Raw genomic sequence first — 14,099 nt, forward strand, 5'->3', positions numbered from 1 at the left:
AACACTAAATAGCCTGTTTCTTTCCTGACGTATTTCATTCATTTACCTCTCTACTTAATGTATTCACTGGATTTTAGCTACTTAATTTATGGCCCTTTCAATTCAGGGGAAAGTTCAGTGTACCAAGAAGGATTCAGTTTGGCGTTTCTCTAGCTCATTGCTGTGGGTTTTAAGTTGGAAATGGCTAGCCAGCCATGCGCTAACCTTTCTCACTAGTCTAGTATGCCTACTCTTGAGAGTAAGCCTTTGTGTGATGGATTAGCTTGATGAATGATCATTTTCACACCCAAAGTGATGATTACATTTTTTGTTCAAGAAATTATTCATTGGTAAAACAGTTGTCTGCTTGGGAATCAGTATGTTAACCTTTTTGGGAGTGCTTGTGCAGGTGAATCATCAATGAAATAAAATGTTGCTTTTGGGGTGAACCTTGAATGTCTTCTAGTTTTTAATTACAGAGGCGGAAGCTTCACTGAATGAATGCTTTGAAACAGACTAAAAAATGACCAACTAAAAGGGGGTACTTCAGAATTATATATTACTTTCAGTGTGAGAAAACCTGCAATATATGCCTGTCTCGGCATTATTGGACATAGTTAGATGACTGCCAAACAGCCTTATCCTCATTTATTCATTAGGGAACATCCATTCATTTCATTACCCACTTGTCCAATTCTGACTTGTGGGGACTTGAGCCTATCCTGGCAATACCAGAGGCACCAGGGCACTAATCCATTGTAAGGTGTTCTGATGCACACACTCACCTTTGAAGAGCGAAACTGTAAATGTTATCATGGGAATATAGAAAAGTGAATTGTGTAATGGAGAAAGAAGTATTCTTCTCCTTTACATTATTACATTATTAGTGTACTTCAGCTTTTTCTGATTTGATTTGCTTTATTCATTATTTTGCATGAATAATTTGCATGGAAAAGTGTGGTTTGTTCAGCAAAAATTATCAAAAAATAAGAATCCTATAAAATATTTCATATTCATTATCTGGTTTTGTTTCAGCTTGTATTTTAACAGAGCATACTTATAAGCTTCTACTAACATTAAACAGATATTATATCCGAACCCATTAAATCTACAGTGCAAAACTAAACTCCATATCTTTTTAAACAACCATAATTACTAAAACTGAAACTAATATACAGTGGATTCAAAAAGTGTTCAGACCTCTTCACTTTCTACATATTTTATGGTGTTATAGATGCAATTCTAAATGGATACTTTAGATGCTGTTTTCCAAACTTCAAGCAGGAGTTAACCACTCTACCATAAATGCCAAGTTAATTTACTGTAGGGCTGTCGAGATGGCTTTGTTACAATGAAATTGGGTTATCGTTCACCTCCCTGATAAAGACCCCTTTTGCCCGGTTACTCAGTTTGGCTGGACTTTCAGTTTGCCACAGGTTCATTACAATCAAGTTCTAGACACATCTCAACGATTAAAACAAAAAGGCTGCACCTGAACACAGTTTGGAGTGCCACAACAAAAGGGTCTGAATACCTTTATAAATGAGAGATTTCAGTTTTTGATTTTTAATAAATTTGTAAACCTTTCTGAAAACACATTTTCAGTTTATCAGTATGAATTATTGAAAGATGGGCAAAAATGGAAAATGTATCCATTTCAAATTAAATCCACAACAAAGTGTGTAGAAAATAATGGGGTCTGAATATTTTCTGAATCTACTGTAAAAATAAAATTAAAGTGTCTTCTTGAAATAAAAAATAAAGTAAAGCTAAAATATATTATGACTGAAAAATAAAACTAAACTGAATTATGATCAGAAAAAAATAATGAAATAAAAACTAATGGAAAAAAGCAAAACTATGATAATCTTAGTAAAAATAAAAGGCATCTATACTATGACATTTGTACAGTGACATCTGTGTGAAATTCCATCCATCCATATTCTAACCCGCTGAATCCAAATACAGGGTCACGGGGGTCTGCTGGAGCCAATCCCAGCCAACACAGGGCACAAGGCAGGAACCAATCCTGGGCAGGGTGCCAACCCACCGCAGGACACACACAAACACACCCACACACCAAGCACACACTAGGGCCAATGTAGAATCGCCAATCCACCTAACCTGCATGTCTTTGGATTGTGGGAGGAAACCGGAGCGCCCGGAGGAAACCCACGCAGACACGGGAGAACATGCAAACTCCACGCAGGGAGGACCCGGGAAGCGAACCCGGGTCTCCTAACTGCGAGGCAGCAGTGCTACCACTGCACCACCGTGCTGCCCTGTATGAAATTACATCAATTCAAAGAACTGATATGGTACAGTTACAGGGTGTTAACTCATTTGTGATTTTCGAATACTTTCAGTTGCTTCATTTGTTGTTTTATGCAGTGTTTCACATTGAGAAGTACAAGAAAAAGGAAATAGAGGAGAGCACAGCGGAGTACCACAACTCCACAAGACTGGCTGGTTTGTCTCATTCCCCCATGTCTGTGTGGGATTTTCTCTGAATTTGTTCCCATATCTGAAACATGTGCAAATTAGGTAGATTTGTGTGCCCTGTGATGAACTAGCATCCCATCCAAGGCTGGCTCCGGTTGTGTACTTACTACTGACTGGATAAGTGCTGGGTTCCTACAACTTTAAAATTAAATTAGGTTCAGAAAATGGATGGATGAATGGATGGATGGATAGATAGAAGGATGGGAAAGCTAAATGTAAATAGAATCCGCTTTCAATTTTGTTTCTTGTTTAATTGTTACCTGCATTACCAGCATTTAAGTGATTATTTTTTTCTTTCACATTTCAATAGTGTTATCTGTCTCCTTTATTCAAAAATGTGTAATATTTCCTAGATGTTTTTTTTGTCTGATGCTGCTAAAAGCTATTACAATGATTACATTTTTACTTTGCTTCTTGTCTGTACAGCACATGCTTGCTAATTTGTATCAATTACAGAATGTGCATTATCACGTGTTAACAATCCCATAGGAATGGTCTAGTGGTTATTTAATCAGGCTGCTAGTTGCTTCTGTTCTCCTAAGGAACAAAATGAACAATAATTTGTTTAAGCAAAGTTAACTTACAAGTGCGAATCAACAGCAGTATTCCTATTTTATTGTTATTCTATTATTTATTGTTGGTTTTAGGTTGGTGATGAGGATTTTTACAAGTAGCTTACTGTTGACATGTAGATTCTCAAAGAAAAAGATATCTGCAACATACCAACATTTATATCATTCTTACTTTTTCAAAGACGCTTTAGTTAAATTAGGGTAGCACATAGAACACTGAAGGGAATAATTAAAATCCTTGTAAGTTATTTTTAGACACCTTTACAGTATATTTTAACTGTGATATTTTTATCAAGATCCAAAACAATATGACAGTTCAAATAGTTTATTAAAAGGGTAAAGTAAAGGCAGTTAAAGTAGTTTACTTACATTTTATTATTTATTTTTTGGGTGAACTGCTTCAAGTGCAGTACTTTATGGCTTCTATCATAAGTGTTTCCCAGAATAGGCTTAAAAATAAAAATAATTTAAATAGCATTTAATTTTAAAGCACATTTTCATATACACAGTAGTGTACCTGTAATTGTAACATAATATACTTTACAAGTAATATAATAGAATCCCTCACTTGTTAGTTTGGAATGGTTACAACTGAAAAAGTAAATGTTGAATTTTATCACATATTTTATAGTCAAAATTCCTGAGAGGTGTGGAAAAGAAAAACTCCAGCTGGAGAATACACCGGAGAAAATAAAACTCTAGAGATTTCAGTGCCAACAGGACACCTTAGTCCATCTGGGTGTTCTACAGTAGGCATCTTAAATGGTGGTGCAATGTAGCACTGCTTTCATGTATCAAGGAAACCAAGCTTCAAGTTCCTGATGCTCCCTGTCTGTAGTTTACAACTTCTCCCCTTGTCCAGATGTGTTTCCTCTGGGTGGATTGCTATGATGTGTGTGTGTGTGTGTTCACCCTGCGATAGGATGGTGTCCTGTCCAGAGATTGTTCCTACCATGCCCTTGAGATGAGCTCCACCTTCCCTGTGACTCTGTTCTGGATAAGTGGGTTTTAAAACTAGATGGATAGATGATTATTATCCAAGGGATGAAAAGTCCTAGCAGATTCATTGCTGCAGATATCATTGCTGTCACATCCTTCAGTCTTTCCTACATGAAAATAGGCTACAGAGTACTTTGGCCAGGTAGTAATGGCCCAGATCACTACCAGAAGATTTCAGAAAGAGAAAACACAGACAAATATATTAGAAACTGGAAAAATGATATATATTTAGGACTATCTAATGATTGCATTATATGAAAGGAGCCAAACCTGTCACTGTAAGTAAATATTCGATTTTATACTATTAAACTTTTACAACAGTGTTCAAATGACATTAAGGATGATTATGTGTTCAAACTGACATTCTAAAATTTAGAATGGCAAATGTTAAAAGTCTTACACACAATTAAAAATATTGCAAAATCAATCCTAGAAGAAACAGGAACCCAACATAATGATGTTAATAAAGGTGAAACAAGTTGAAATTTTCTGTTAACCTTTAAGAACCCTGTTTCTTCATTTTGAAAAAACTGTAGCCAATCAGTTTCTTTTTCTTGGTAGTCCATATAGGAGTGTATTACAATAATCTTGTTGGCTAAAAACAAAAGTGTTAATTTTTAAGCATTTTTAAACAGTATTAAGGACTAAATTCCTGCTATGTTTCTTGAATAAAAAATAAGCATTGGTAATATGTTTAATATGTGACTAAAATGTACCTATTACTATGCCTAAACTATTTACTTTAGACTTGACCTGCAAGGCCAGATGATATCCTCACTTTTTTACCACAGCCAGTAACCCAAGTGTTTGTTTTTTCTTTGTTTTAGTTTAAGTAAATTACTCCTTACCCATTCTTTAATTCTAGTAAGACTCTGTTAGGGGTTAAGAGTCATTGAGGTGTTGGGCTCTATATGAAGGTACTGTATAGCTGTGTGTTGTCTACGTATGTAGCTATGGTATAGTTACAAACATTTCCAGATAGTTTTCTCAATGAAAACAGTTTAAAATACTTCAAGGAAGGCCTACAGACTATCTAAGACAAGTAATGGGGTTGCTGTGATCTATTGTATCAAGCACAGCGCTCGGGTCTAAGAGAACAAGGACTGATATATTATTTACATTAGTATTTTGCGATAAATCATTAAATACTTTGGCCAGAGCAGTTTATGTGCTATGATTATGTCTAAAACTTTTCAGGACTGATATTTTTATTCAAGGAATAATTTAACAGTTAAAAGACCACTTTATAAACATAGGTATGACAACAGCTGTTTTTAAGTAATCTAAAAAAAGACATCAGATTCTGTTGAACAGTTAACTATGTGTAACAATATTGACTCCATGATTATGAACGTTGAACTAAGGTCAATTACAGAAGGTTAGCTCAATTCGTAATTCCCAATATTCTCTTTCCCGGCTTGATGTTTGGTATTTGTATGGACCTTTGATCAACCATTTATCCTTTGCTAATCCCTGCCTGCCTTTATTTTTCTATCTCCAGAGGTGAATAGTTTTTGGTAAATTCTGCCTTCAAAGAGATTTCTAAATACCATTGCAGTGTGTTCTGGATATCCTTACTGGTGCTAGGTCTAGGGTGAAAAATACCAATATATTCTACTTCGCTGTTTTTACTGACTTGCTTGCCTGCCTAACAGTGATTCATGCAGGTAACATCCCACCTAAATTCCATTGCTTGCTAACTGGAAAACATTCTTGCTTCCTTGTTGCTCACTTCCCATATGTTATATACTCAATGATCCTAAATCTTTTTTGGCTTTTATGTCTGTGTAATAACTGAGATTACTTTTTGCCCAAGTAAGACTTCATAAACCACATGCCACTTGTTTATGCCCGATTAAGCAATTCATTTTATTAGGCTATTTGACCTTTATTAGAAATATCATACTCATCGCCTCAGTTGTATTTCTCTGTTAATTGTTTGCAGCTAAGCACCAGAAGTTATTCATTGCTTAAAATCTTCTGTGAAAATTTGGAAAGCAAAACATTGCTGACTGATTTATATGAAATTTTATAGTTTATGGTTAGTTGTTAATCTCCGATTACATGGTCTGCGTTTTTATTTTGATGGAATTATTGTTTGACTCCTGTAATTAGACTGTAATTATTTTCAATTATTTTTTGTTTGTTTTTTGTAATCTAAATGTTGTGAGAACAATGATGTAATCTTTATGTCATCTTGGATTATGGTTGCTGTGATGCTGCACATTACTAGGTTGTGTGACATCAATGAAGAACTTGGTCATATTCACAATGTCATGGTAGCTTTGTTATTTAAGCCTCATGCTTGATCATTGATCAGTTTTTGTTTTATTGGCAAGACCTTTCGCTTGCTTCTAGAAAACTGTCATCTGCCAATTTCTTTTCAAGGCTGTTTTTTTTTTACTTTTAGTTTTGACTTGTTTTATTACCTCAAGTAAATGTAGTTAATTGATTTAGCTTTTTGCGTATTGACCCCAGCTCTGTCCAGACTTCCTTATTTACCCTTAAAAGACCCAGGGCCTCATGCATAACACTGTGCGTAGAATTCACACTATTGGAGTGTCCTCTGCATGGTCATGTCAATTTGCATCTTGGATTGACGCAGCTGCATGGTGGCGCAAAGGTAGTGGGGGTGTCACAAGAGCCAACATTGGCACGTGAGGAGTAGCAAGATTAGAAGGTCATTGTGAACATGCGTGATGGTACTGTAGTCAATTTATAGAGGGGTATGCTCATGTGGCGGGATCCTGGGGCCTCATGTATAATGCCGTGCATAGAATTCACACTATAACATGGCGAGCGGACAAAAGAGGAAATATGCTTACGCACAAAAAAAAATCCAGAAGCATAAATCTGTGCGTTCGGCAACTTCCACATTCTTCCGCTCCATAAATCTCAGTCAACGTGAAAAGTAACGCACGTGCACGCACCTACTATCCCGCCCCAACTCCTCCCAGAATTATACCTCTTTGAATATGCAAATCAATATAAATAGCCCTTAAGCTCAGCCTTCTGTGAAAAGTCAACGGCAAAAGCATGAGGAAAAATAGAAGAATTTCAGCAAATACAAAGTGGAGGCAAAGAAAAATTTACTATTTCTTGGTTTAAACAGTGGTATAAACAGCAAAAGGAAGTTGATCAAGTGACATAGCATGTTGGAGAAACTCGAAAGCTCAAGTTCACAAAATCGCGCTGTGCCCGAAATAAAAAAGTTGTCACATATCAAAGTCGCTGTGAAAAGGTGAGTCGTAGTCTACTGTCTGAGTGTCATATGAAAGCTTATTAGGGTACAGAGAAACAAAAAAGGTGCACAGTGGGAAAAAGGCACAAAATGACAACTTTTATCTCGAAATTTCCACTTTAATCACGTAGTTTATTTTGTCATTAAAGTAGAACATCATAAACTTCATTTTAAAATCGTTTAATTTACTAGTTTCTCAAATCCCATCGTAACTAAAGTAGCACGTTAAATGCTTTGTTTTGTATTTGATCTTCTATGTACTCTATGTGTGTGAATCACTACGTGCTTCTGGAGTTTCTCTTCCTCTGACAGGACACAGAATCCGTTACATTCGTAATATTATAGGTCTCTTTATAATTAAAATACTGAGGTGTATATGTGATATCATTTTCATGATGATAGGAGTTAAAGCATGTTTTTAAACATGAGAACATGATGACGCAGTGATTGTTCATGTCTCACGCAAGATGTTTGTTGCGCCATGCACGACCTGTGATGAAATAATTTATTGCAGCAGTACTGTCTGTCAAACGTACTAACCTCCAATTCCTGTTCTTCCTTTTCTTTCTCCAAATACCCAATTGCCACACAATCAGTTCTGTAATAGACGTTAAGCCATCTGTAAGATTAGAACGGCGATTTTTCAAAACCTTTAAGGAACATTGAAATATCTTTGTAGTATGTGTTTAATTATTCTATCCATCTATCCTTCCAGTGTCGCGCCAGCACCAGCAAGAATACAGTGCGAGGCAGGAACAATCCATGAACAGAGTGCCAGCTCCTCGCTAGCGCAGCGACACTGTGTCCTGGCATGTTTAATTATTAACAATATAGATTATTTAAATGAAGTTAAAGTTTTATCTGTGTAATATAATAAACATATTTTGCTGCATTTCATCCTAAAAATGATATGGTCATTATATGTAAATACACACTTTATAAAGTGGCTCAGGTTATGCAATATTATAACAGTTCGCAAGTTTACAGTGAGGTAATTGTACTTATAAGTACAAACCATTCTACAAGGAGCACTTGATGGACTGATTGAGTGCATTTATAGCTCTTGGGATGAAACTGTTTCTGAACCACGAGGTCTGTACAGGAAAGGCTTTGAAGCGTTTGCAGTGTGAGAGCAGTTCAAATAGGCAGCATGGCTGAGGCAGTGTGTGCTTGATGCTGTATACTGATAATTCATAGTTCTGATCAGCTGCTGTACAGCTGTGATTCCCCACTCAGATACAGTTATATAAATACTCTGGTGGTGCAGTGAGAGTAATATGGAAAAAGATGATCTGCTGTGGCAACCCGTAACGGGAGCAGCTGAAAGAAGAAGAAGAAGGTGCTAAAGCAACTATTGTATTTAGAATAGTTTGACCATTCTGTGGACCATTATATTGTTACAAGTTAATTACAATCAGATGCATTAAACTAATAAACAATATACTGTTAATTTCAGTGTATTTATAAAGCCACGTCAGGGATGTGGATCTAAAAAAGAAAGGAAAAACACACTAGAACAGTAGCACTGCTTTGATGCTGGGTGTCGCTAGTCTGCAAAACCGAGCACAGAACTTGCGTACGCCAGTGTATGAGCTACCGTGGAAATGTGTGTGGCTTTATGGCAAGTTTAGGTTTTATACATCGCAATTTGAACGTGGAGACGTTCTTACGCAACATTTTTCTGCGTACGCACCGTTTATACATGAGGCCCCTGTTCTTCACTCTAGTGACTATACTGAAATTTTCAGTGCAATTTTATAGGAAGCTCAAATTGGCTCATGACAGCATTCCCCAAGTTGCGTAAGGTTAAGTCATGTTGATTAGCATCATTTCTGTGACATAGTGTTTTTCATTGGCACCGCTATTTTGTTTGTCTGATGACTATGATTATACATAGTTGCTAGGCATGTGCGCATGTCACATGATCTGTGATCTCATGGTGGTCATGTTATATAAATTGGTCACATGGTTAAAGTATTGTCTGAACTTTGTTCAAAAATAAAGAGACAACTTCACAAACATATTCTGGTATATTAGCAAATCAGTTTAGCTTAGATTCTGGTTACTGTTTTGTTTGTTTATCATTGCAAATTTAGTGTTGCTCCACCAGGCATTAGTGTACCAACCTCTGCTTATTTCGATGACTCTTTTGAAACTTACAACTGATCTCTGCCCCTTTGCTTATCATGTGCCTGTGACAACTCACATGAAAGTTCTCATTGGTCATAAACACTGGTAAAGGGTAGTATGGGCTCTTCATAAAATAGAATAGCGAACTGCTGGGCGCACAAAGACAGGGTCTCATCATTATTCTTCCTTCTCTCTTCCACCACACCTTTAATTCCCAGCTTTAGAGATTTATCCAGTAATGCTAAACACACCATTATGCAATCGCAATTGGAAAAAAAAACTTTATTATGCCACTTAAAGTGTTATCATTCAGTGTAGTAAATACTGGTTGGCTGATATACTAAAAAATAAAGTATTTACTACTGTTATTAATCAAGGAACATTCTTTCAAACCTGGAATGAATAATATTACAGCACATGATGAAGCTAACTGATAAGTTGAAATAATGCACTTTTATGAATTGCATACAGATTGGCTGAACCCCAACAGCATAAATATACAGTACTTCTTTTAGCGCTTTCAGCTCAATTTCAAGTAACTGTAAAATTTTGACTCTGGTTCCCTCTAGGTTAATGGGAGCTAAGAGGATGATGGTCACCCTTCAGCAGAGAAATGAGCACAGAGAAGAATTAATTACATTTACCTGATGGGGAGAAGCACTGGAACATAAATTATATTGTTAGATTGGCTTTTCATTTGGAACTATGCTAGCATTTTCCTGTGTGTCTTGCTTGTTTCTCTAAGCTTTGGAAGCATTCTTGCTATGCCATCTCTCTCTCTTTCTCTCTCTCTCTGTGTCTCTCTATTTCAATCTGTGTAGATCAATCTTTCAACATCTCCAGCAGCCACGCAGTTGATCAGCCGTACTCAGACTTCCAGCTCTTCAGGCAGTGGTGGCCTCACTCAGCAAACCATGCTACTGGGAAGCAGCTCCCCTACCCTCACCACCAGCCAGGCACAAATGTACCTGCGCGCACAGATGGTAAGGGAGTTATCATATGTATGGGGACAAGGAGCATACTGGGAGCATATAGGGACAAAGGCAAGGAACATATTAAGTCTGATGCCCTTTAGAAGCATGACATTTGTGACATTTACCTCCTATTTACCAAAGCCAAAAATGTTTTGTGGTGGACTAGAATCCAGCCTGCCTTGCTTCAGCTTATATTTTCACTCACTGAAACCTGGTACTGGCCCAAGAAATGATTGGATGGAGGGGTGTTTACTTTGTGGATTAGTAAAAATGAGTACGCCAGCAGCCATGTACCACTTGCACTACAGCATTGGTCATTCACCTGAAACTAAGCATGTTTAGGCCTAGCCAGTACTTGGTTTGGTTTGCTGCTGAATGAGGTTTTGGTGAGGTGATTGGGGGTGCTGTGGTTTGTGTGTGGATGCCAATGCCCCAGTACAGTGACATTGAGCCTGCGCTTTAAAAATGCAAGATGCCCTTCAAATGAGGTGTAGAACCGAGCTCCTGACTCTCTCTGGTCATAAAATATCCCTGAGCATCTTTCAAAAAGAGTAAGGTGTTCCCTGATATCCTGGCCAAAATTGCTCACCATGGCCTGGTCATTCTTCCCCATTAATCATCCCCTGTCCCTCACTGACTAACTATCTCTCTCACCCCTTCACCACCTAATAACTAATGTGTGGTGAGCATACTGGTGCAAGAATGACTGGTATTGCATTATCCAGGTGGATGCTACAAATTGGTGGTAGTTGAAGTGGTTCCCAATTATCAATGTAAAGCTCTTTGAATAGGGTAGTTACATTTATGCACATGTCATTAATTATAATAACAATAATTATTATTATTAATATTATTATTATGAAATGTATTATGTCCTTCAGAAAAAGGGCTTGATGTATTTTCAGTAAACAAGGAGCATTTTAATTCAGATTAGTGAATGCAAAGCAAAAATTCCCTGCTATTTCAACATCAGTCTGTTGGAATTATTTAAAATAACCCTAAAATATATATCTTGATATATATCTGGTATCTTCGCCATTCACACTTTTTATTGTTAGCAGATTATCCCAGCAGCTATTACTGTTTGGTGTCCCTTTTTCCTCTTTCTTTCTTCTTCTATTTGACAGCTTATTCTCACTCCTACTGCAACTGTCACTGCTGTCCAGTCTGATCTTCCTGTTGTTTCTTCTGCCTCCTCCCAGTCAACTGTGTCCCAGGTGAGCTGACCAGACACAAGCAATTTGCTGAAGAAACAAAAACTGGAGTCAAGGCAGCACTTAAACAAAATAGTTTTTTAGAGCAGGAGACTTCAAATCACTGTTGTTCTTGACACCTATTTTTGATGTAGTAGTGATTGTTAAAAGTGACATTATAATAATTAAATGACATTCTATTATAGCCAAATCCAGAATGAATAAAACCCAATTCATTTTCTCTAGAAAAAATAGTTGTACTCTATGTGGTTCATTACACTTTTGTTCCAACATTAATCATTTTATTGTATATTTTAATTTGAGTTTCACTGTTTTTTAACTTATTTGCTTAGCAGGTGATCAAACATTGTGGAATTGTGATTCCCTGTCACATTTATATTGCGTGTAATCCTAAATTGGAATGATGTGAATGCATATGTGTGTGTGTTTGTGACTGTACACTTCTGTGGATTGGTGTCCCATCCAGAATTAGTTTGTGCTTTACAAATACTAATACAATGATGGGCTCTGGCTCCTTGTAGGTTTGGAAAACTAATATATGGATGAATGGCTGTATGGTGATAATATTGGGCAGCAGTAATAAAATATACAAGAATCTAGTAAAGTAATCACAAAGTCAATTTCATCAACTATTTTTGTAATAACTTTGATAAGCTAAATAAAACTGTGTCTTGAGAAGTATATACATGAAATTGCAATTAAATTTTAGAAACATATCAATATCCATCCACCCATTATTTCATTATCCAATCTACTTTATCCTGACCGAGGTTATAGGGACCAGGGCATATTCCAACACATCAAGGCAGGAGCTAATGCTGCATTACACGCTCATGCAAACACCAATACTCAAGTACAGAGCTCTATTCAGAACAGAAGATGAATAGCATTTAGTATGGAATGAAAAAAGCAATTCATTACGTTTTCTTACTTAATATCAGGCAGAGTTATGTACAGAAAGAGCACAAATCCAATACAAGGGATACATGGGATACTTCTTGGTGATCTGATTATTAAGTTAACTTTCAAAAGCTTGTAAAAATATATGATGGTGATCTTCATTGATAGCTGTTAATTTATGCAACCAGAGAAAATGAAGTTAGGGCATCAGGTGTCATATCTTTTAAAATTTCCTTAAACTATAATATGGCAGCTTAATGGGGTGAATTAAGTTTACAAAAGTGAACTGTTTACCTGGCCACTGGTTCTTAAGCTAAACTGAATACCATGACTTGGAGATACTTTCTGATGCTGGATTGATTTCTTGAGACACTAAATTTACATTGTTTGTGATTTTTTTTTTAACAAACTCTATCTTTCTACTTCATGATGGCAAATAAGTTTTCATAGCACCCAGTCAAAATGAATGTACTTCGTTCTCACTCTTTTGTTTCTCACTGCCTTGGCTTGCTGTAACTTTCTCTTGCCTGAAGTGTTTCCATACTTTTTGCTCATGAGGCTCTGTCCATATTCCTAATGTGACAATCTGACAGACTGGATAATTTTTTTTGTTGTTGTTTTTGGGTGCCATTAAGTAATTAATTAACATTTGTATGGTAAAAGTTGGGCAGCATGGTGGCGCAGTGGTTAGCGCTGCTGCCTTGCAGTTGGGAGACCCAGGTTCGCTTCCCAGGTCCTCCCTGTGTGGAGTTTTCATGTTCTCCCCGTGTCTGCGTGGGTTTCCTCCCACAGTTCAAAGGTTAGGTGGATTGGCGATTCTAAATTGTCTTGGGTGTGTGTGTGTGTGCGCGTGGGCTGGCGCCCTGCCCGGGGTTTGTTTCCTGCCTTGTGCCCTGTGTTGGCTAGGATTGGCTCCAGAAGACCCCTGTGACCCTGTAGTTAGGATATAGTGGATTGGATAATGGATGGATGGAGGTAAAAGGTAAACAACCTACCAACTAGAAAAAGTCAGATCAAAAATATTTGTCAAATGAAGGCATCTAAACAAAAGCAGCTACAAAGTTGAAACCAGTAATATGTAAAATTCACAATTAAAATGCAAGTGTGTCCAGTAGGGAGGGTTAGCTTTTTTGAATAGACCAGATTCATTATTTGGAAAATCACTGAAAAAAAGGTGGTTCCATTTAAAGTACCATCTTAAGGCCATACCAGTTACAAAATAACAATAACAAGCCAACAAATAATAATTTTATACTTAGTTTATATTAAATAATCATTTAGCGTACAATGCACATCTAGGTGTTCCTGGAAAACATCGTTTAAAATTCAGCAGGGTGAATGCCTCTGCAGCTTTTGGGATATTCCCTATCTTAATTTTTTTTGTTAGTTAAAGTGCTCTCCATGCTCCAGCCTTTATCTTCTCTATACAGTATGTTATACAAGTTTAGTGGGTGGCAAGTTATGGGGTGCCACAATCTTCAGGATTGAGCAACTCAGCAGTTTTGGTCCCCCAGTATTTCTGGAGTGAATTTCAAGTGCCAGGGAATGGTAACACCTTTTATTACTTTAAGAAGATAATGTTTTTGTA

At 36.9% G+C, this 14,099-nt stretch overlaps 1 protein-coding gene across 7 annotated transcripts in view; it reads left to right on the forward strand.

Moving 5' to 3' along the window:
• LOC120534013 (polyhomeotic-like protein 3) overlaps positions 1–14,099 on the forward strand; it is a 92,882-nt gene that overhangs the window by 37,300 nt on the left and 41,483 nt on the right. For 6 of the 7 annotated variants that reach the window (XR_005634668.1, XR_005634669.1, XM_039761228.1 and 3 more), the window contains exons 5-6: positions 10,245–10,406; positions 11,525–11,614. The exons of the other annotated variant lie outside the window; for it this stretch is intronic. Coding sequence is in view for 4 of the 6 variants with exons in the window: in XM_039761228.1 (XP_039617162.1) it covers positions 10,245–10,406; positions 11,525–11,614 (252 nt within the window). In the remaining 2 variants the exon portion in view is untranslated. The remainder of the gene's footprint in view (positions 1–10,244; positions 10,407–11,524; positions 11,615–14,099) is intronic. 7 annotated transcript variants of the gene reach the window in all.

Source organism: Polypterus senegalus, chromosome 1 (assembly GCF_016835505.1).
Source record: "Polypterus senegalus isolate Bchr_013 chromosome 1, ASM1683550v1, whole genome shotgun sequence".
Lineage (NCBI taxonomy): Eukaryota > Metazoa > Chordata > Cladistia > Polypteriformes > Polypteridae > Polypterus > Polypterus senegalus.